This window comes from Camelus dromedarius, chromosome 9 (genome assembly GCF_036321535.1).
Source record: "Camelus dromedarius isolate mCamDro1 chromosome 9, mCamDro1.pat, whole genome shotgun sequence".
In the NCBI taxonomy this organism is placed as follows: Eukaryota; Metazoa; Chordata; class Mammalia; order Artiodactyla; family Camelidae; genus Camelus; species Camelus dromedarius.
Genome location: NC_087444.1, coordinates 76450564 through 76475649, shown reverse-complemented (window position 1 = coordinate 76475649; position 25086 = coordinate 76450564). Strand labels below are relative to the sequence as shown.

At 40.5% G+C, this 25086-nt stretch overlaps 2 protein-coding genes across 3 annotated transcripts in view; both read right to left on the bottom strand.

Moving 5' to 3' along the window:
* LOC105091270 (gastrula zinc finger protein XlCGF8.2DB) overlaps window positions 1-24364 on the bottom strand; it is a 58396-nt gene extending 34032 nt beyond the window's left edge. The window contains exons 1-3 of one of the 2 annotated variants that reach the window (XM_064489812.1): window positions 24184-24364; window positions 19341-19430; window positions 14898-15024 (exon numbers count right to left, since the gene is read on the bottom strand). In XM_064489812.1, the coding sequence (XP_064345882.1) occupies window positions 14898-15024; window positions 19341-19355 (142 nt within the window). In that variant the 5' untranslated portion in view covers window positions 19356-19430; window positions 24184-24364. Of the gene's footprint in view, window positions 1-980; window positions 6543-14897; window positions 15025-19340; window positions 19431-24183 lie in introns of those variants that run through there. The other variant, XM_064489811.1, reaches the window with a different exon arrangement.
* An 88-nt stretch (window positions 24365-24452) lies between these two features.
* Window positions 24453-25086, bottom strand: part of LOC105091286 (zinc finger protein 665-like) — a 33326-nt gene continuing 32692 nt past the window's right edge. The window contains exon 6 of the mRNA XM_064489785.1: window positions 24453-24722. The gene's annotated coding sequence lies outside the window, so the exon portion shown is untranslated. The remainder of the gene's footprint in view (window positions 24723-25086) is intronic.

The following is a 25086-nucleotide window of genomic DNA, read 5'->3' as shown; positions in this document are numbered from 1 at the left end:
TCGTGTGGAAACTAGATGTTTCCTTCTAACAATTTAAAATGGTTTGAATAAAAAGTTGTTTTTGCCAGCAGGTACCTCGCAGGTCCTACTCGTGAGGCTCAAGCAATTCAGTGGTTTTGGAACGTGGGTCTGCAGGTGGTCACTGTGGGCCGGTGGTGGATCCGGGAACATTTCTTGTAATTAGAATTAACTTAAGTAGCTTAAAGAAACTAAAGCTGGACTTGACTCTGTATTATGAACTAGAATGAGAAATACAAAATTCTTCCTGATTAGAATGGGCCATTTCATACTGACACCGCACAGAACAGCTTTTCCTTTCTATTCCTCATTCGGCCCGGAGACCACCTCAAGACGCGGCCAGTTCCAGAGACTCAGGGACAAAACCTGGGGTCTGTGGAGGACTAAGGCATGTGATAATATCTGTCACTAACCATTTATTTTTTTTAAATGCATATTTTTAACTGTCATAAATTGCGTTGTACTTTCTCTTTGCCGAAGTGTTTTATTTGCCTTTTAAAACCACAATACCCCACCCAGTTTTAGAGATGTATTTGGCATACATCAGTGTGAGTTGAAGGTGTACAGCATAATGTTCTGACTTAAACATACGTTGACATAATTACTGTAATAACTTAGTCAGCATCCATTATCTCATATAGATAACTCAGAAAGCAAAAAACAAAAATTTTATCTCCATTATTCTTTAAAATGCTTGCTCTCACACTTGTTAGAATTACTTTTAAATATCTTTCACAGAAACTTGTTTATGAAATTACACAGAATTATATAATAACTAAACACAATGTAATTTCAAGTTGATGATGTTTGTTATGAGGGTAATTAGAAAGTTTCACTTAATTTTCAAATTGTAATATATTTTAGCTTTTTGTTTTTCAATTCTGAACGTTCTGTCAAGTATAAATAACAGAGCCTGTAAAATACATAGTCTTCAGAAGATACTTGGGATTTATTTCTATCTCAAGAATAATTAAGTTGCAATATTTCTAAGGGCATTTAGCAGGGAGGTATAATCTCTTTAATATGGACCCTAAAGAATGTGACAATAGATTATCAAATACACAATAACTTCATTTCAACCTTCAGTATTTTTATGACAATAACTGTCAGCTAACGTTTACTATGAAGTATATTTTATCACATCACATGTGAAACATTTCATCCATAGAGATGTGGGAATCCATGGAAACATGACAACATTTACATAAGGAAATTAGCACATTTAAAATATTTTCCAGTTAAAGCACAATTTCCTAGTGTAGCATACATGTGAATATAAGAAAATATACCACATTTTTAAAAAGACGCAGTGACTTGGATAAACTCAGAGAACTTTGTTAGGTATGTTACTCTGTTATTATACAATATTTCTAACTAGCCATGTTGGTAAGATTTTATGAATCCAATGTCTTGTATCTTCTCATATCTAGAAAAGATCTAAAATCACTAATGGAGACATCTGCTCCTTGTGACTACTAGAAACTTTCTAGTCAACAGCAGCAACCTTCTGCCAAAACATGTGCTTCATTGTACGTATGCCCCTTCACCAAAACCATACGTAGACTGACCTCTCTCCCCACCTCTTCCCAGCAGTTCCTCAGAGCTATCTAGGAGGCTGTCTCCCGGGTGTAGTCCTCAGTATGCCCCAGATGAAACAGAACTCACAGCTGTCAGTTCTACTTGTTTTTTTTTTTCAGTCAACACCCCCATCCTCACTTGGTGAAAGGGTCCTAAGTTTCTGCAGAACAACTCAAAGATATGCTTCAGATTGTTACCTATATCCCTTCAGGAGGGCCTAGGAGTCCTTTGACTCTATTCTTCTGATCCTTAACTATTGAGCCTGCTCTTTGGAACTCAGGAGAGGCCTAGAAGACCAAAGCCTTCTTTCTACACACAAGAAATGGGACACAGAGGGGATTTTGGACTCAGGAAGGTCCCACAGTCTGATTTTCCCATCAGGTAAATCCAGGTGCATACCATAGGTATTCTTTTGGCACAATTAAGAAAATGAAGAACTACATTCCTGTATTGCATATTCATGAATGGGGAGCAGGTTTTAAGGAGCACTTAAAAAAGAAAAGTCCCAGGGCAGAGTTGTTTGCCCCCAGGACAGCAAATCAAGACTTAATTGCAGTCACACCCCTCCCAGGAATGTGACCTTAAAGCAATCACTCTGGAACTCCCTGAACAACACTACAGAGGTCATGGACTGGACAAGACCTATGCCCTCTGGCCCTCAGCAAAAGGTAACCTTGCCAAAAAGAATTTTTTTCTTTTGGTATTAACTTTCTTATCCTGCCTAGTTTCTACCTATAAAAGCATTTTATGTTGTACAGCTCCTTTGAACACCTCTTTATTTAGTGGATACAGCCCGATTCAGCCCCTTCCATGATTCAAGAAAGCCAATCAGATCTTTAAATTTACTAGTTTTTTGGGCTTGGGGTTTTTGTTTGTTTGTTTGTGGGGGGTGTACTTTGACAGAAGACAGAGTCTGAAATGCACTTCTATGGTACTTTCATTAAAGCCACATAAATATTCCGGAGTTGGAGATAAAAACTCAAGGACAGATTATGAGTATTTAATCTCCAAATTGTATGGTTTCTGATTCCATCATGGAAAGAAATAGTTACAGATTATTTCAATCCTGAGAGCCTAAAAGTGCACTGTTAACTTCCGTTATAAAGGACCCAGACAGAATAAAACTGTGTTGGTGGAAGTACATAATTCATCCATCGTTATGAAAAATAATTCAATTTTATTAATTAAAACAAGAGACTTAAGATACATTCGGAATGAAACCGTAGCAAAATGTCATGGCAGCAGTTAAATGCGAATCCTACAGATAAACACACAATTCTGGTACTTTTCACTACGTTTTCCTCTCATGGTAACTGCTCTCCCCTCAATTTCCAAGAATAAGACTAATTTTTCATTAAATACAGATATCTACAACCTCCTCTCCCATGCAATGCAGAAAGTGACCAACTTTTCCAGTGCACTATTCCTACCACATATTCAGTCCCGAGGAACCTATCACTTTCCTCCAAGGAAAAGACCAGTCATTTAATGTCCTTGCTGCTCCGATCACAGTAAGCTGATAGAGCATCCTGTCCTATAACCCACTGTGATCCACCTACAGACAAGCAAACTGTACATAATAGGTATGATGAGTCATTTCAGTTTTACAGCTTCCTTGCCCCTCCCAGTTGCTAATTCACACACTACTGAACTGGATAATTCATAGAGTCCTTATTTTTATAGGGAACATGGATGCGAGTGAACCACACCTAATGAAGTTGGCCCCCCTCATCTTACCAAGTCCTTCCCTGGGATCATGATGAAAGGCCTGTACTGAAGATCAACCGACCTCAAACTTCAGGGTGAAAAGCATTAATAGTACTGTAGCCTTTTCAAGAAAAGTCAAACAATTGCCATATACACACCATGTCATCAGTTTGAACATGTTGTGACGTGCAATGATTCTGCAGTATATCTCAGATTAATCCTGCAAAACCAAAGGCTTATGTCTTCCTAGTATGGATCCTCTGGTACGTAGTCTATTGTAAGAACTGCTCAAAAAACTTACCTAACTCATTACACTTGTAAGGACTCTCCCCAGTGAACCCTGAGGATGCGCTGTCAATTTGTTTCCATGTTCCATATATTCCTATAGTTTCTGACCTGTATGAATTCTCTCATTGACACTAAACATGTGGCTACTGGATGGAAATTTTTACAACACTCACTGCCCCTGAAACGTTACTCCACAAAATAAATCCTCGTTTCAGAGCCTTGATCTTCAGACACCAGCCTTAGCACACATAGGGCTTTGTGTGGTTTCTCTCAAACGTGTATATTGAGGCATCTAGTGTATTGTGAGGCCAGAACAAAGCCTCTAGTCATGCATTTTTATAGTTTCTCTTCAATGGACTCTCTGCTGTTGCTTAAAACTTAAACTCAAGGACAGGTTTTGCTATTCTCACTGCACTGGGGAAGTTACCACTGCGTATGTTCCCATCCTGTGATCTCTGGGTAAAACCTTTGCCACACACTGCATTTCTATGGTTTCTCTCCAAGACAAATACCCCAGGATCCAGTGACCAGTAAGCAGCAATGTGGAACATCGCCGTATTCAGCCCACGTGCCATGTTCTGTCCAGCATGCACTAAGCGATGACTGGCGAGAAGTGAGCCCCATGTGACGGCTTTTCCCATTCACGGCCTCTGTGAGGGAATCTCCAGAATGAATGCTTTGGTGAATGAATTCCTTGTCTAAAGGCCTGGTCATACTACGTACATTTATCACATTTCTCTACAGTGGTACCTTCCCAATGAAGCCAAAGATGTGGACTCTTGCTAAATCCCTTGCTTAAAAGTCACTCAGCAATACGGATTACCTGATGACAGGTGAGGCTTCAAAGTACAGTGAAAGATTTGCCCCACCCATTATATTTGATAAGTTTTCCCTCTGCTATGAATTCTTTGGTGGATCTTTTTTTTTTAATTGAAGCATAGTTGATTTGTAATGTTGTTTGTGGACCCTGAGATATGAACTTTGACGGAAGACACTGAGACATACATTTCTATGACCAGTTTGGATTACCTGGTGTTAAGTAACAGTTTGCCTCGCTCATAATAGCACGGTTTCTCCCCATGAGAAATCTCCCAGGAATTTAAACAGTGAATTTTGGATGAAGACCTTCCCAGGTGTATCACAACATTAATATGGCTTCTTTTTTGTATCTATTCCCTGATGTGTAGTGAGGGTTGAGATCTGAGTAAATGCTTTTCAATACTCTTTCCTTTTTGAAAGGCTTCTCCTCACTATGAATTCTGATGACTTGCAAGGGTTGCTTTTTGACTAAAGGTCCTGCCACCCTCAATACATTTGTAAGATTTTTCTCTAGTATGAATTCTCTGATTGAATTGCAAGGTATGCATTTCAACTACAGACTTTGCCACATAAATCACATTTATGTAATTTCTCTCCTCTAAAGATTCCTGAGGTTTGAGCTGTGATGAAAGATTTCTCTCCAGTATGAATTCTCTGATGAATTGCAGAGACCAAATTTCTAGCAAAGACATTGTCACATATATCATATATGTAACTTCTCTCCTGTATGGATTACCTGAGGTTGAGAGGGGGTTGAGTTCTCATAAAAGCCTAGGTCACAGAAGATACATTTTTAACACCTTGATCGCCCAGTGTGGATGGGGAGCCTCTGAAGACAATGGCCACCCAGGTTTGGGTGGCGTGGCAATCAAGTCGTTAAGGTCTCTCTCCAGGATGAATTCTCTGATGAACTGCAAAGTTTGAACCTCGAAGGAATACTTTCCCACATACATCGCACTTATACACTTTTGTTCTTGTATGGATCGGTTGATGTTTTGTGAGATGTGAGGCCTGATGAAAGGTTTTGCCACATTCATTACATTTGTAAGGTCTCTCTCCTGTATGAATTCTCTCATGACTTGCCAGGTTTCCTTTATGACTAAATACCTTCCCACACTCACTACATTGGTAAGGTTTCTCTCCAGTATGAACTCTCCAATGACTTGCCAGGGTTGTTTTATGAGTAAAGACCTTGCCACACTCATTACATTTGTAAGGTCTCTCTCCACTGTGAATTTTCTGATGACTTGCCAGGTTTCCTTTATGACTAAAGACCTTGCCACACTCATTACATTTGTATGGTTTCTCTCCAGTATGAAGTCTCTGATGACTTGCAAGGTTTCCTTTATGACTAAAATCCTTGCCACACTCAATACATTTGTAAGGCTTCTCTCCAGTATGAACGCTCTGATGACCTACAAGGGTTGCTTTCTGATTAAAGACCTTGCCACATTCATTGCATTTGTAAGGTTTCTCTCCAGTATGAATTCTCTGATGTCTTACAAGTTTTGAATTCTGACTAAAGACCTTCCCACATATATCACACATACATAATTTCTCTCCTGGATGGATTAATGGATGTCTACGAAGTTTTGAACTACATTGAAAGGTTTGGCCGCGCTCGTCAGACAGGTAAGGTCTTTCCCTGTGGGCCCTCGGGCCTTGTGTCAGTATCAAAGGATGCATTAAACCACTCCCATAGGTGTTAGAAATAATGGTCTGGACACTAGGACAAATTTCTTCAAGTGGTAAAAAGAAGACACTACTACTGATTCTCTGGTCAGCTTGAACAAATTCATCGATGTTCTCCTCACCATTAAAAATACGCAGTTCATCCCAAAAGCTTAACACAAGCGTATTTTCAAGAGGCTCGATTCCTGCAACACTTGTACCAGGCTGGTGTCTCTCATCAGTGAGACTTTCATTACGGGTTACAGGCATTCCTTTGTCATTTCTTAACTCATCTCTCTGCTGTGACTCAAAGTCAGGTATATTTTCCTGGATGACCCTGAGGTAAAAATGTCTCATTTCAATCCTTTGATGTCTTCCCAACAACACTGTTTGGAACAGTTCTCCTCTATTGGAGTTTGATTTTAGCTGTAATTTCTTGATCAGATGTATATGAGAGATATCTACAAGATATAAAGAACCGTAAGTATCCTAGACATTACAATTCATAACAAAGTGTTTCATGTTAAATACACGACAGTGCACTAAAACCAGTATTTATACCAAACAGAGTGACGGAACTACCTACCGTTATAAAAATTTTAGGAACAGAAAAGGAGTAAGAATCTTTACTAAAGAAAGTGATCAGAGGAAATTCTAATAATTTCAGGGCACCCTAGCTTCAAATAACCTATGACAAAAACACTCAAACAAATTTCCATTAGCTCTCAAAGTGTATTTTTCCATCATAACCCCAAGCACATACCAGTGTAGACATACTGCTGGCTCATAACTGATGAAGATTATTATACTATTTATATTTTGTATACTTATTATGAATAAATGCTAAAGAACAGGCAATATATTGTAATAGTAAATAATCCAAAACTAGCATATCTCATGAATAATCTGAATGAGTAGCATTTTAGAACTGGGAAACAAATAAAGCATAGAGAAAATTATGAATCTGACAAAACAATCTTTTAAAACCTAAAATATTTTTCTAAATACTTCCTATAAAACAATGTCCATGAAGAAGTCTATAACATTCTGAAAAACCATCATCTGCAAGTCAAATCAAATATTAATAAATAAAATATTCTGCAGTTATGATAACAGCAAATAAGTAGAGTAATTCCCTACCTATGCAGTGCCCTGAAATATCCAGTTCATTGGCTCCAAAATGTATGTAAAAAAGAGTGAGCAATCTGTAAATTTATTAATACAGTCAGAAACAATGTTGTTGAGATCAAATTGCAATAGCAAAGCATTCAAGTTATAATGCAAACAAAGGGATGTCATAATAAACATGATAGAATATTAATATATCTTTTAACACAGCAGTAACTTTTGACTCTACTATAAAAATGCACCAACCTTTTTTTTTTTCCATCTTTTTTGGGGTTGAGGTAATTAAGATATTCTTTTTTTTAAATGGAGGTACTGGGGATTAAACCCAGCACCTCAGGCATGGCAGGCATGCACTCTACCACTGAGCTATACCTTTGCCCCCAAAAATGCACTGTTCCAAGCCATCTAACAGTACTAACTTTTTTTAAAGGCATTAGGAAAATTATCACAATTTTTCAAGTAAGGGAAGCAGACTCACAGGTTTACGTACAAAACCCCAATGGACACAGAAATTAGTGACTGAACCAAGATGGGACCCTGGACCAGCAGATGGAGAAAACATACTCTGAAGCATGACCGTCCACCCAAGCAGTATAGATTACATAGTATGACAACAAACATCAGGAGTTTAGGAAGAAACCTTCAAGGGAGATGCAAGAACTTGAGCATAATACAGTTATTCAGCCGTCCGTCCTGAAAATGGTCTCTGAGTCATCGTGGCTACACATAATGATTTGGGTCGTGTCCTGAGAAAGGTGCTCAATAGATGAATACGGGTCATTTTATAGTGTGAGTCATGTGAAAGGTGGAGGGATAGGTGAAGGAAGGCTGTGGAAACTGGGAAGTTCAAGAGAACAACTCACATGTGCTAACAACTAATAGTGTTTCCAACCACATCCAGGTGCTGTGTGAGGAAAGGTCAGGACGAAGAGAGGGTCCGAGTGGAGCACGGGGCACATGTACACATGGGAGCACAGCCTGGGACTGCGCATCTGTGTGCCTGTAACACCTGCACCTAACGTACTGACCTTGAGAGAAAAGAAGAACTGGTTTAGCAAGTAGCATGATACTGGCCCTTTTTTAACTATGAGAATTATATTATGGGTATGCGAGAGAAATGAAAAAGATTCAAATGTTGTAGAGAGACAGTAGCTTTATATTTGTTACACTATTTGATATGTAATGTGTCCAACTAAATATGCCAAAAGTTCCATTTCTATACATATGTTCAATGAACACATATATAACATTCCCAGAAACTGTGAAATAATCATCTTAGCACAAACCAGAAGGAGAAACCAGAAAAAGGTCATCAAAAGGAGATGGATGCATTTACACACACACACAGATCACAGCTATGGTATCAACAGTACTGGAAAGCAGGGAGACCACGATTTCAGAATGAAGATCCTGGCTGGGTGACCAGAGTTTTATGGGGAATCGAGGCTGGCAGGAAGTTTTTGCCAAAGTCTGAGCCTTTTAAAGTTGTGATTACATTAGTTAAAAATGTGAACCAGGGGTTTGGGGGTATAGCTTAGTGGTAGAGCATGTGCTTAGCAAGCCCAAGGTCCCGGGTTTAATTCCCAAGACCTCCATTAAAAGAAAAAAAAATGTGAATGGAAAAAATGTTACTAATTAAAATATTAATTACATAACACAGTTAAAAAAAAGAAATGTGTTGACTGATATATAAAATGTTTATGGTTAACATTCCTTGTTATTAAACTGACAGGATTTCTTTAGCTGGCCTCTCTACTAAAAACCATATCGTAACATTTGCTGACACAAATCTACAAGGAAAAACAAAATCATACAGAGTGATGTGAGCAGGATGGCAGAACAGTAAACCACAGACACTCATAAACCACGAGGAACCCAACTAAAAACAATGAATGGTGGGGGCAGGGGGTGAGGAGGTGTGAGTATAACTCAGTGGTAGGGCACATGCTTAGCATGCAGGAGGTCCTGGGTTCAATCCCCAGTACCTCCATTAAGAAAACAAACAAACAAATAACAACAATAAATAAACAAAAAAGCTTCTGAAAACACTAAACCAAACAATGCAGGAAAGTTCAGGACAACTTGCTGCCTCTGGCTACCTGGCTCCCTCTTAAATGCACTGAGACTGAACTGAGGGGAAGCCTCCCAATTTCGCAGAGATGCCCTCAGGAGGAAACGCAAATCAGAACCACAGTGAGATGTTACCCCGTGCCTGTGAGAATAACTGTCATCAAAAAGACCAGAGAGGACAAATGTTGTTGAAAATGGGGAAGAAACAGAAATCTAGCACCTGTTTTGGGGAATGTAAATTGGTGTAGTCACTAAGGAAAACAGTATAAGGTCCCTCAAAACATCTTTTTTTAAAAATCATATAATGAGGAAGAGGGGGACAATTAGGAATTTGGAATTAATAGATACAGGCTAGTATAAAAAACTGATAAACAACAAGGACCTACTGCATAGCACAGGGAACTATATTCAGTATCTTACAATAACTTATAATGGAAAGGAACCTGAAAAAAACACATATATACATATATATGTGTAGCTGAGTCACTTTGCTTTGCACCTGAAACTAACACAACATTGCAAACCAACTATACTTCAATAAGAGAAACTAAAAAAAATATATAATGTGCATTTTCTATATGAAATCACTGCCATTAAAAGACATGTGCACTCCCACATTCATTACAGCAGTATTTAAAATAGCCAAAGCATGATAAAAACTAAGTGTCCAAAGGATAAATGTACAAAAAAATCTGATAGATATACATAATGTATATTATTTTGTCATGAAAAAGGAGGTAATTCAGCTATCTGTATCAACATGGCTAAACAGTGAAAATGTTTACTCAGTAAATTAAGTCAGAGAGAAAGACTCATACTTAATGATCTCATTTATGTGGGAAGCACATTATTTAAAGAAAAAAATAAAAAACAGCCAAACTAATAAAAACAGAGTAGATGTTGGGGGCTGGTAGAATGGGAAGATATTAGTCAAAAGAGGAAAATTTTAATATGTAAGTGGAAAATGTTCTAGAAATCAAATGTGCAGTATACTGATTATACTTATCAATACTGTTGTATATAACTGAAATTTGATAAGACAGAAGACCTTAAACATTCTCACCACACAAAAAATACTGTAATTAAATGAATGGAAGAATGTATTAAAAAACCTATTGAGAAAATCATTTTACAATATAAATGTATACCAAACTGTCACACTGTACCCTTTAAAGTCACAACATGTGATATGTTAATTAAATATCAAAAAAGTAGGGACAGAGAAAACAAATACACGAAAGCAGTCCTGGTCTATCATGTGTATTAAAAAATTTCAAAAGCAAAAAACAAACAAAAGAAAAAGATCTTACAAGAACAACATAAGCCTAAGTTATCAAAAGGTAGGAAAAAAAGATAAGAGGTAAATGAAATTCAGAATAAAACCTACAGAAAATCACAAAACTACAAGTTGGTTCTTTGATACACCCTGTCTACATGACTAGCTGAAAAAGAAAGAAGACTCAAATTACTAAAATCAGAAATAAAAGGGGATATTACAACAGATTTCAAGAAAAACAATTAGAAGAAAATACTAGCACAATTCTATGCCTAAATACTGGAAAACCTGGAAGAAATGGATAAAATCTTAAAAGAAACACAACCTACCAAGGCAGAATCATGATAAAGTTAAAAATATAAACAAACCTATAAATTGTGAAGAGGCTGAATTACTAATCAAAAAGCACTGAAAAAAAGGCCAGATAGCTTCATTGCAGAATTCTACCCAACATTTAAGAACAATTAAGAGCAGTAACCTTCCTTAAATTCTTTCTGCAAAAATTGAAAAAAAAAAAGGGAACAGTTCCAAACTCCCTCTCTCTGGTCAGAATTACTCTAATACCAAAGCCAGACAAAGACACTACAAGAAACCAGAAACTAAAATCTCTAATGACTAATGATGCAAAAATCACCAACAAAATTATAGTAAAATGGAATCAACAGCACATTAAAAGGATTCTATACCATGACAAACGGGGATATATTTTTGAAATATAAGGATGGTTCAACATATGAAAATCTTTCAATGTAATACAGCACGTTAACAGAATGAAAAAAAAAAAATTAACATCTTAATTCATATAGAAAAAGCAGTTGACAAATGTCAACAGCCTTCCGTGATAAAAAGACTCAAAAAAACTAGGAACAAATAAAAAATACCTCAACGTTAGACGTTTATTAACAGCAAATGGCTAAATCACACTCAACAATGAATAATTTAAAGCTTTTCCTCTAAGATCAAGAATAAGACAAAAATACCTGCTCTCACTCTTATTTATTAATAAAAATATATTAATAAAAATATTAAAAATAAATATATTACTAGAAGTCCCAGCAAGAACACACAGGCAGAAAGAGAAAAGATATCTAAGCAGAAAAAGTAAAATTATCAAAAAAATTAGAAAATACAAACACAATTCTATGTCCAAACTGTTGACAAATAACATGGTCTAACATGTAGAAAACTCTGAAGATTCTCCAAAAACCTGCTAAAAATAATAAACTCAGAAAAATCACACAATATAAAATTGACAGGCAAAAATCAATTGTGTTTCTATATATGGAGGAAGATCAAGAAGAAAATTCAGAAAACAATTCCATTTACAACACCATAAAAAAAATACTTGTCATAACCTTACACAAGACAGGAACGTTTTGTACACTATAAACTAAAAACAAGCTGAAAAACATTAGAAAAAACACAAATGAATGCAAGGATGTCCCAAGCTCATGGGGTTGGAAGTCAATGCTGTCAGAATGTCAGTACTACCCAAAGCCATCAACAGATGCAACACAATCCCTAGGAAAATCCCAATAGCATTTCTTTCTTTCTTTTTTTAAACGTATTTTTATTGAAGCATAGTCAGTTTACAATGTTGTGGCAAGGTCTGGGGTCTGCACAATGCTTCAGTCATATAGGAACATACATATCTTCGTTTTCATATTCTTTCTCACCATACCCAACAGCATTTCCTGAATAGAAAAATCCATCCTCAGATTCAATCATATGCAATCTCAAAATAACCTCAATAGCAAACATGATAATGAAAATAAATTTTAAAAAGAAAATGATAACGTTGGAGGTTTCACAATTATTTCAAAATTATTCCAAAGGTAAACTACTCCAAGTAGTGTGGTACTGGCATGAAGAGAGACAGAGAGACCAGTGGAACAGAGCAGAGAGGTCGGAAATAAAACTCCTGCATCTATGGTCAAATGATGTTCCACAAGGGGGTCAGGACTCCTCAACGGGGGACAAATAATGGTTCATCATTGAAGGTACCACTCCATTTCATAAGCTCTCTCACTAAGATGCTCTGAAATTAGGCAGAATGAACAACGGCACACACAGTGACCGAAAACATGGCATCAACAAGTTTACTCAACAGCAACAATGTATATGTATATGTGTAACACAAATACCACGATGTGAACGAGTTAACCAGAGGAGAAATTCCTACACCGTTTACTGAGGCTGAAAGGGGAGGGGCAGCTCTGTATGGGAAAATACTGTCACAGTGCCCTTGAGACATGCATCTGTGACATTCCTAAAGGAAAAGACAAAAAACAACTGAAACACATCAGCCAGGCTCTCGAGATCCTTTCTATCTCGTATCTTAAGAACATGCCAACTACTCTAAGTAGCTTCAAGTGGTGGTTTTGTACGTGCCAGAAAAATATGAGGGAAAGTACTCTCCATCAACACTTTTCTGTTACCCAGTAACCCTACTCCACAGAAAGTCCACCAGAAGTTGTCCATTAAATATGGGTGGATTATCACAGCAAGGAAACTGGAAAAGACTGCAGCCCTAGGACGGTGTATGTCAAAAGCAAGTTTCAGAAGGAAAATCATGCAAACTGAGGAGAATATGAAAGTAAGAAGAGCGTACATTCCCAGACTAGGTAGAGCAGCACCTGAGTGAAAACAACACAACACACGTGGGTCAGATACTGCAGGACCTTCAGAGGGAACCACGCACTCCACCCACAGATGCCAAACTAAAAGCCTGAAAGAGGCACGTATTCAGCCCACGAGGGACTGGGCATGAAAAAGAGGATCTGTGTCCACTGTCCCCAAAGTTTTCCTACACAACAATTACTGAAGATCCAGTCCGCCTGGCTGTCCCGCACATCCCTGAAATGCGTGGCAAAAGCAGGGAGTAGAATGTCCGAGGGGACTTGGCCTGAGACAGCTCCAGGCAGGTTGTAAGGTACCAGATGGAATCAAAGAGCAGCCAGTGTTTTCCCATCTTTTCATTAGGTCTTCTAAACACAGCAAATGAGGATGGAACTGGGAAAGGCCCAAAAACTGGAGTCAGGTGGCATCAGCTCTGATGTACATGGACTGAGAACTGAGCATCCAACGGAATCACGCCCTGAAGGAGAGACTGAGGGACAAGGGAGCCTGACAAACCAGCCCTCAAAGTCAAGTAACAGCGAACTCACAGGAGCCAGACGGCAGAGGGCAGATCATGGTAACGACTGCCTTTGTCTCTGGAGGAGCTGCAGCACCCACGGAGGGGGAAAGATCACATTTTACAAGTTAAAAGACAGAGTGACAAGTTACGGAGAAGAAAAACTTCCTCTCGGAGGTCAGAGTAACAAATACATTTCTGTAACCCCACAACTCTCCGACGAGGGGACAGTCTCCCAAACACTACTAATGCCGAGGCGTTCCCTCAGCCCTCCTGAGATCCGACCTGTGCTCACATCGAGGTACATCCCCAAACTCTCTCATGTCGCTCTCCACAGCCCAGGGCTCTTTCATTTGCTAAGAAGTGGATAAAATATTCAGATGCGAAACAGAAATTCCTCCACATAAGAAAAAGAAACCTGATTTACTGTGACATTTCCAGAATCCTAGTTCTTTGTTCGGAGGATTGAGGACATTACCCATGGATCTAGAAAAACATTTCAAAAATTCATTTGCTGTTTGCCTCTTTCTTAATATACAGTGACAGTATGATATGCAGAAATACAGCTCCCTTCCTAGAACTTCCAAATCAAGAGCACATGTAGAAAGAGGACACTAATGAACTCATCTACAAAAGAAACAGACTTGCAGATATAGTAAACAATCTTATGGTTAACAGGAAAACGGGGTGGAAAGGGATAAATTCAGGAGTTTGAGATTTGCAAATGTTAACCACTACTAAAAATAGATTAAAAAAAACAAATTTCTTCAGTATAGCACAGGGAACTATATTCAGTATCTTGTAATAACCTTTAATGAAAGAGAATATGAAAATAAATATATGTATATATATGCATGACTGGGACATCGTGCTGTACACCTGAGATTGACACATTGTAACTGACTATTTCAATTAAAAAAAAAAGCACATGGGTAGAAAATAGGGAAGTGGGTACAATAAAAAGTCTGCCACTGAGCTTTATAAACACAGAAGCTTCAGAACAAGCCCTGATGGGGCTGTTCTAAGTGGGCAGATTCTGAGGAAAAGGTACATTTAAACACCTGATGCTGCATCAGGAAGCTTCACATCTGAGTCACCAGGGATCGCAGATCAGTCAAGCTAAACAGGGGCTCCCAGGAGGCACACTAGGGAAAATGCGAAACACCCAAGGATAGCTCCCAGCTTCTGTGGGGAAGTGATCCTCACCCACAAAGATCAGGTTCCTGTAGGTCTCCAACATCACGTCCCTGTACAAGGCCCTCTGGGCAGGGACCAGGCACTCCCACTCCTCCTGGGAGAACTCTATGGCCACATCCTCGAAGGTCAACTGTCCCTGAAATGAAACCACATTTCACCAAAAGGCCATGAGAAGAGCTCTTATGTTCACACAAAGTGAGAAGAGGAGAGGAGGGTAAGGATCAAATCAGCTGAGGTAAGTGCTCTGACAGATCCGTGGAAAGGTATTTGGAGCAAATTAAGGGTCTATAATTTCTTACACCTTTTCATAAGATTATGATATCCTCCAATCAATGTGGATTTTTCATTTCTGTGCACAATACATGAAATGTACATAAATAAAGTTGAACAATGTGCTGTCTATGCAGAAGTGTTACACATCACGTTTTACACACAGAGTGATATTCAGTATCAAGATGAACCATAGTATGAATGCTGCCTTCAGAGATGACAAAGTCTACACTGGCTTTAGAGAAAAGTCAAAATCTTAAATTATGATCATGATAACAACAACAGTGACTAAAGGTGTTTGAATTCTTTTTTTTAATTTATTTATTTTTATGTATTCATTTTTAAATTTTATGGGGGGGAGGTAATTAGGTTGATTTATTTAATTTAATGGAGGTACTGGGAATTGAACAAGGACCTCATGCATGCTAAGCACATGCTCTACCACTGAGTTATACCCTCCCTCAGAATTCTTCTTAAATATTAAGCACCACTGTAAATGCTTCATAAGCAAGAACTTGTTATCAACATTGTAGCTCATTGGAGGGAGATCTGTTCCCATCTCACAGAAAAGTGTCAGAGACATTCTCAGAAACTCAACTCAGATCAAACTACGAAATGATACAGTAAGCACATGAACTAAGGTGGTTCAGCTCTTTAGTTGAAGATAAAGAAGCAAGAAGTTAAGTAATAGAAAGAGTATTAAAAGTACATGGACAGAGGGTTCCCTGAGAAAACCTGGAAGAAGTTTAAGGTGAACAACATGTAAGGAGATAAAAGTTCACTACAGACCTGGGCACACACACACATTCACATAAAATGTTAGTAACCTTACTACTATTTAAACCATTAACAGGATAATGGAGAAAAAATTCAAGGGCAAGAATATACTGAAGATATAATATCTATTGCAATATGATAAAATACATAGTTGTGAATTTATGATGTCTGTTATCAAAACCACAGACTTGCACATCCATGAACTAATGGACACACATGTAAACACACAGTTAACTGAAATGAGAGGGGTTCTCTTAGGACATATTTTTGGACAAATTTTTCCATCGTTTTTATTTGCATAAATTTCAGCATTATTAGGACAATGGAAAAATATCAACTGTACTAAATGGTACTAATGTGAAAAACACAGGATTCTTTTAACTCCAATCTCTAGAGTATCCCTATAGTCAAAAATATAAATACAATCTTACCCACTAAAATTTACATAGATAGGTTTTAACAAATTAAAACAGTTTCTGTATTCCACTCATAAAACAGTGATTCAAATTAGAAAAGTTATTACTCTTATACATTAATTTAACAGATTAAGAAAAAAATTATCTCAGTAGTAAAGTTAACAACTACTTGGAAAATTGAAAATCAGGACAAAAAAATGTGGAAAAAAATATATTGTCATTAAGCAACAACATATCACCAAAGTCATGATCAGAAGGAAACACTCAACCCATGCCCTCTGAAATTACAGTGGAGGGAAGGGGGCTGGCCAGGGCCCCTGCCTTTCACCACCATACAGGGTGCCTGATCAGGGAGCACGAGAGGAAGTAGCAGGAGGAGACACAGAGGGCGAGAGACACAGAGAGAGCGAGTCAGAGGGTTGGAACTCTCAACGTTCACAAATCTAAGGAGATGGAAAGGAGAAAAGTAAAAGGATGGAAAAGATAGTCCATCTTCAACAGAATCAGGATAACTATATTATATCAGACAAAATAAAGCAAAAACTTACACAAGGGACAAAAACCATTATATTTTGATAAAAGATTCAAATCACCAAGAAGATACAACAGTTATAAGTACGTATACATCTAACATTAGAGCTCCCTCCAAAATGAAGCAAACGTTGACAGAAACAAAAAGAGAAATAGACAGCAACACAATATTAACGAGAGTCCAATTCCCTAATTTTACCTACACACGAAAATAAATAAAAAGGTTAATAAGGAAACAGACAACTTGTACACCACCACAGGACACCTGCACCTAACACATATATATACAGAACACTCCACCCAACAGCAGAAAACACGTGTTTCTCAAGCAAACGTGAAACATTCCCCATGACAGACCACATCGTAGGCCACAAAACAAACCGGAATAAATATTAAGAGACTCAGATCGTAAAAAGTATCTTCTCCAACTACAATGAAATGAAACCAGCAGGAAAAAGCAGAGGGAAAACAGGAAAATCTCCAAAACTTGGAAATCACACAGTTCATTCTTAAAGAAGCTCAAACAAGAAACTACCAGGAAACTGTAAAAATGTATGAATGAAAATAAAAACACAACATATCATGGGGGTGCGTATATAGCTCAGTGGTAGAGTGCCTGCTTACCGTGCACAAGGTCCTGGGTTCAATCCCATGTACCTCCTTTAAGAATAAACAAACAAACAAACAAACAAACAAACCTAATTACTTTCCCCCCTCCCCCTCTAAAAAAACAACGTATCAAAATGTATGAGATGCAGTCAACATTGTACTAAGAAAGAAGTCTACATTGCTAAATGTTTACAATAAAAAAAGGGAAAGGTGCACACTCTACACTACTGTTCAAGGGAGTACTGAAAGTCCCAGAGACACTAGACAAAAAAAAGAAAATTACCCAAATTGAAAAAGCAAAATTCTCTTTTTTGTAGGAGACAGGGTTTTATATGTACAAAGCAAAATGATTCCCTGAGAAAACTAATACTTTAAAGAAAAAAACTTTAGAAAAGTTGCAGCATAAAAAAATCATTAGGCAAAAACCAGTTGCATATCTATACACACTGAACAATGTCAAAAGAAAATAGGAAAAGATCCTATATAGTACAGCACCAAAAGGGATAGAATACTTAGGAAAGGAAGAGCCAAGGACAGGGGGAAGGTATAGCTGAGTCGTAGAGCGTGTGCTTAGCATGCACGAGGTCCTGGGTTCAATCCCCAGTACCTCCGTTAAAATAAATGAATAAATAAGCCTAATTACCACCCCCCCAAAAAACAAACACATACATACATACATACATAATTAAATAGAAAGAAACTGCCAGTTAAAAAAAAAAAAGTAAAAAAATTTTAAAAGTGTACACTGAAAATTATTAAACATGCCTAAAAGAAACACAAAGATATACAAATAAAAAGATACTCTGAACTAATGCTTTGGAAGACTTACTATTCTAAAAATGACCAAACTACCCAAAGTGTTCTGTATATTCAAAGCAATTCTTATCAAAATTTCATATGCAATTTTTGCAGTGAGACAAAAAAATCATGCCAAAATTCACAGGGAATCTCAAGGGACCACAAATAGCCAAAATAACTCTTGAAAAAGAAGATGGAGGCCAGCATTTTTAGATTTCAAGACATACTACTAGAAAAAACCCAGACACCCAGATCAGTGGGGCAGAAGAGAACATAGGAAATCATCCTGTGAATACATGAAAAATGCAGAGGCAAGGGAGCCAAGAGGACACAAAGGGCAAAGGACAGGCTCAGTAACAAAGGGTGCTGAGACACTGGGTGTCTACCAGCAGAAGGATGGAGCTTGAACATCACCTGCACCAAAGCTAAAACCTCTGTCAAAGGATACAACCCACAGAATGAAAAGACAGCATCACGGAAACGTAACTAATGAAAGTGATTTTTATCCAACTGTTAGGGAATTAGGCTGATTTCATAGTTTAAATTCAATGATGGAATAAAACCCCTTCTATCGCTGATGTCTGTTTCTGAACTTTGCACTCCCTTCCCAATCATTAAGATTTAAAGTCAGTAACTCACTCATTTAGCTTCAGTTCTCTTAGAAAAAGTCAGAACAAACTTCTCTTCATTGGTCTTTTTTCTAGATTTTACCAGGTATTGTGCACATTAATACCTGACTTCCAACTGCATCTTCTTCTTCTTCGTTTACAGGGTGCAGACAGTGCACCCAGATAGACCCCTAAACCCTCCCTGCTGCTCCACAGCACTGACTCCGCGTCTCCAATCCACAGGGGTGAAGCCTGCCCAGGACGCCGCCCAGGGAGCCTCAGGGAAGTCGGATATTAATTCACAGACTCTGAGCGAAGGCCCCAGGTAAGCGTGAATGCACAGGTGTCAGGCTGGATACTTCAGAGTCAGACAAGATTCTCAAGTCCAAAGAAGGGCATTTCAGGAAGGACAGGCTGAGAATCCAGTGAGATTATGACTTTACCTGAGAAACAGCCATTCCTGACTCCTTTTCTTTCCTTTTCCTTCTTTTTGGAGCTTGTTCCTCAAGCAACGTGAGTCTTCAGAAGTCAGTCTTGAAGGTTGAAAACATGGTATTCAATGCTGAGAATCAGCACAGCCCTCCCTGTGCCACAACCACACACACAGGGGAGACCTCAGCACGTGGAACAGACAATCCTCTGCTGCCCACTGTCACAGGAGGGGCTCGGGACAGGAAACTCCACACATAGACCAACAAGGGAGTTTCTCCATGCTTTCTTCAGATCTAGTTCTACTCCTGGTGAGCCCCTCCCCTACACTGCAGCAGTGGGCACCTCAGCTGGACCCCACTAGCCTTCCAGTCCTAGACCAGGCCTCAGTCAATGCCCATGCAGAGCAGAGCCCCTTCCCCCTCAGCCCAGATTCCAGCCCCTAGGAATGGGGGAAGTTTTAGGTCCATCCCCTGCACCCAGAGCTCCCTGTGGTTTCAGCTCCAGCCACACTTCTAACACTGGAGCAAAATGTTTCTCTCTGCCTAAACCCACTGCCTTCCGTCCTCCTCAGGTACGACCATGAAAAATACCCAATTAAGCCAAGGCATGTAACCCTCGGTCTCAGCAGCTGTGTCCCAGGGAACCTGAGCCAAGACACCACGGCACCTCGACCCTTGCAGTGAACCCCACAAGTGCCCACGAACCCCATTCCAGGGGCTCCAGCCTGAACTGAGACATCCTGTGCCCACAGTCCCACACGCCCCTGGAGCCCACAAGGGACAGGCGCACACACCGCTCACGGGGCTCAGCCTGCCGCCCACACCGGCTGCCAGGTCCCTCCTGCAGACCCCACAGGCTCCCCTCCACTTTCCCCATTTCTCCGCCTCTCCTCCACGCACGTGCGGGAAACAGGGCAAAAGGGAAAGGACCTCTCAGCAAAGGCATCATGACAGGAACACACACAAGCTGCCACCCAAAGGACAGTGGGCATTCAGTATGATGGTCAGGAAGTCGGCCCTGCTGGGAAAACTTAGCAGCAACTGGGCAAGTGATGGAGTCCAGTTACAAAGGCACTTTGTAGAGGATATCTTAGCTTTTTTGGGGGGGGCCTCCTTCATGCCGCCTTAGGCTCCGGACGTCTGCCCACCCTCAGCACAGTGAGATCACTATCCCCGACTCTGAGCGGATGCACTGCTGGAAGGCAAAGCTTCCGTCAAGGTGGCAACGGGTCCCTGGATGCGCACAGCCTGGAACACCTGGGGGCTACAGCACAGCAGTGACACAGCACAGTAAACATGGGGACACCTCAGGACACTGCATGAGGACACCAGTTCTGCTGGGATTTTTGGGACACCCTACATCTTTTGAGTCTTCTTTTGAGTAATTACGTAGCACACAGGGTAAGGATCAACTAGGGTTGAAACGTCCAGAACAAATATGGCACCATCTGCATCATCTACCCTGTTCCCCTGGTCTCCCTTGAGGATTATTCAGCCCAACCCAGAGTCCCAGCATCTAATCACCTCCCCAGAGTGAGGTGCTGCGGCCATCCTGGGAGGAAGAGGAACACTGTCAGCCCTTCAATGCGGGGAGAATGGAAAAGGCTCCAAATAATCCATGGAGAAGGGCTCTTCTGATGAAGGTGATTGACACAGAGGTAATAGGACCTGGTGAATGTGACAGAGGTTGTCAGGAGGGGCTGGGGACACAACCCTGAGCCTAGACCTGATGGAGGACAAAGGGCCTGAGCCATGGAGATTTAAAGGGAAAAGAAAAGAACAGGGACTCTGATCTGACACAGAAAAGTTGCTGGTGTCTGGAAAAAGAGAAAAGCTGAATGTGACGGAGGCAGAGTGAACCTTGAGAACAGGGTGAGCTCCCAGGATGAGGTGGAGACACTGGCAGGGCTGGGAGGACGACACAGGGCTGTGGAGCCAGTAAGGAGTCAGGATCTGGTCCTGAGGACAAGTAAGAGCCAGCGTAGGTCTGAATGTCAGAACTGACTATAAAAACTCTCCTCAAATTAGACTTAATGCAGAGGAATACATCTGACTACGGTCGCCTTTACTCTGAGCCTATCTTCTTGTCTCCATTCCAGAATGTCTAGTTTTCTTTTTTCATTCTAGGGGGAATGGGATCCATTTAAAATTCTAAACATAACTGGACACTCTCCAAGAAGAACTGCCACACACACACATACACACACACACACAATTTGGCCAATCATTTCAGGGGTCAGGGTTGCTCAGACGGAGACTTTCTGGTCTAGACTCCCATCTCTGTATTACAAGTGGGCTCCCTGAGGCCCAGAGGGGAGCTCTGTCTGAGGAAATGCTGGGTGGAGTGAACAGAACCCAGTGTAACTGAATTCTGAAATGGGATCCTGAAGGGCCAGTGGGCAGAGTCTGTCCTTCTCATCCTTCCAAATTAAAACACCAGGACCATCTTTCATGAGCCTGAGCAAAGGAAATGTCTCTTTCAAGGTCTACTCACACTGGTACCAAGCATTTAATTCTTCTTTTCCAGAAGATCACAGTAAAATTTTAAAAATTAAAAAGAATTGCAAAAATATAGCCATGGGTAAAGAAAATATCGTTGGGGTCAACTCAGAAATGAGCTCTGAGCAAAGTTCTTCATGGTGAACAGATGGGCTCTGTTGGAAGAAGGTTCCAAGTCCATCCAGCCCATCGTCCACCATTTGCAAAGACTGTCAAGAGGGACCTGAGGGAACATCTTCATGTCACCTCACAGTTCACTATTTTCACACAACAAACAAGAGGGGAAAAAACTGATTACACCACCTGGTTAAACTAGGCTTTGACTGTTAACATAAAAGATTATCGACATCTTTACCAAGTACTCATCAAAATAGCCTAAAATTATTTACCAGTTACCAAAGAACTTTTCCAATATATAAAGAGGGGAGAATCACTAAGGCGACAATAAATATGAATCAATAAAGAGAAAGCATTTGTGAATTATTTTTAACCTAAAAATTCTGGTGTTATAAAGTTTTTAAAATGGAAGATATATCATTTAGAAAAGAATTACATGAAGAGACTACCTAAGGCCACCAAACTTATCTCAGAAGTTAATAATTAATTATCCAGAAGCAGAAATTGAATGTTCTAAGATTTATTCAAAACTACAAAAAGAATTAAATGTAAAGAAAACAAAGAGAAAAAAGTAAATCCACTAAAAACAAAACAAAACCCCTTCAGTGGCTGGGTATAGCTCAGCGGTAGAGTGCTTAGCAAGCACAAAGTCCTGGGTTCAATCCCCAGTACCTCCATTTAAAAAAATTTTAAAAACAAGAACACTTTTAACGTTCCCTTTAAGAGGTATCATGTCAGAGCTGTCATTTTTTCCCCAGTCCTCTCCCCCATGACAGGAAAAGGGAATGGCCTGAACCACAACTAAGTCTAGTCACTGTCCCTCGGCTGAAGAGGGATTACAAATGGAAGTTATCTTATAATGCAGACAATTTCAAAATGCCCAAACCTTATGGAAACCAGTGCAATTCTCATCCTCACCTGTATAATTTAAGCAAACAAATTTCTTAAGAGTCTAAGGCCATAAATCAATAAATCACTAATTATCCACATCCAAACAACTCACCACTCATCTGGATCCAGTTTCCCCCTCTACCTGCACTATTATGTTTCCTTTTCATTCTGTTTACGTCTCCCTATTTCCTTCTCGGTCTCTTTTTGTTCCCCTCTACTCTCCTGCTGTGTCTGCCTTCCTCTCTATTTCTTCTCTTACTCCTGTCCCTTCCCACCCTGCAATTGCTTCCCCTCCTGTTCCTCCTTCCGCCTAAGCTTTCTCATTGTCCTAAATACCCTTGAATTTCTGCCTCCTCCCCCACCTCTGCTCTCCCTCCTCCTTCCGTTTGCACCTCTTCTATCCCGGTCACCCTCCCCACTCGCTGGCATCCCAGGTGGCTGTGCTCCCTGCCTGCTCTCTCTCTTCGTCTGGTGTTCTACTTATTAGCAGTCCTCTTTTCCTCTCCCAGGGTACCATGCTTTGAATGCTAAGGTTCCAACTCGTTTATCCTCCCCGGCCGCTCTCTGTATGAAGTGCCCCACCTCCTACCGCTGACCCAGGGCCCCTCTCTCTAGGTTGCTCTCCAATCCATGGAGATCCTGTTGCTTTATTCACGTTTCTATTTTATGCACCTGCTCTTTTGAAAGCTACATCTCTTTCGTTGACTGTCTCTTTACAAGTGACTCAGTCACTCTTTCTACGTCGGTTCTCCTTCATTCCTTTCTCATTTGCACTTTTCCTATTTCTCTCTCATTCGCTCTTTCCTTTGCTATTTCTGATCCCCCTCATCCACGGATTTACAAGGATGGAGACAAAATAAGATGACCGCCTACCAGAAGAGACCATTTTCCAGCTGGGTTCAACTTGGGACGGAAGAATACTGGGTGTCACAGGGTAGCCAAGTCACCCACCCCCACGCAGGGTGGGGGAAGGGCTGACTACGAAGGGGAGGCCCGCGGAGCAGAAGGACCGGCCTGAGGAGGACGCGAGGACAGACGGGCCGGGAGGGATGGGGTCTCAGGAGAGGGCCGGGCTCCCCAGAATCCTGGGACCCGGGAGAGGACGCGGCCTCACGGGAGCGGGGCGGCCGGCGCTGCTCTCCAGGGGCCGAGAGGGCGAGGCTGGGGGCGCGAGTCCACCTAGCGGAATAGGACGTTACAAGGGGTGGGAGTGGGATGGCCGAGGTTAGAAAAGGATCAAAGAGGAAAAAGACACGAAAGGTAGCGGCTCCGCGACAGAAGGCAGAAAAGCCAAGGGCAGGGACCAGCCTCCGAGCGGTTTCAAACCCAAAGGAAAGTGATACCCCACCTGGAACGGCGACTCTGGATTTACGTGGGGCGGAGGGCCGGGTGCTGGGGTTTTAGGTCCATAGAGACTCGCACACCCTGAGGACGGAGAAAGGGGGACCTCGCAGCACAGATTTACACTAGAAAGGGAAACAGAGTGTTCAGCGTGACCTTCAATCCGCGCTCTCCTCTTCCGGTTCCGGAAGAATCTGGGCGCGCGGAGTTGGGGGCGGGACTTCCGGGGCGGGCGCAACCCGCGAGGGGTGGGGCGGGTAAGTCTACGTCAGCGCAGGGGGCGTGGAGGGGGTGGTGCTTCCCTGTACCTGAAACTGCTCATTTTAGGTTAATTTCCACCAATTTTAAGGTAAAAGCTTACAGTGTGGACCAGTTATGTCGGAAATTAAGATGCATCCTAACAGGTTCAAGGCGGTTTCAATAAAAAGCAGTTATTGCCAGCAGGTGGCTCGCTTGTCCCGCTCGTGAGGCTCACGGAATTCAGTGGTTAGGAACGTCGGTCTGCAGGTGGTCGCTGTGGGGTGGTGGTGGATCCGGTAACATTTCCTGCAATTTGAATTAATTTAAGCAGTTTAAGGAAACGACAAATGGACTTCTCTCTGTATTACAAACTAGAATGAGAAATACAAAACTCTCTCTGGGTAGAATGGTCCATTTCAGACTGACACCGTACAGAAAGGTTTTCCCTTCTGTTCCCTCTTCAACCAGCATTACAACTAAACTTGCTTGTCAGCTCCCGAGATTCAGGGACAAAATCTGGGGTCTGAGATGGGAAGACTAAGGCATGTGATAATTTCTCTCACTAACCATTGCTTTAAAAAGAGTAATACATTTTTAAAAATTGATATAACTTGCATTGTTCTTTCTTTCTTTTTGCTAAAGTGTTTTATTTGCGTTTAACACCAACTTT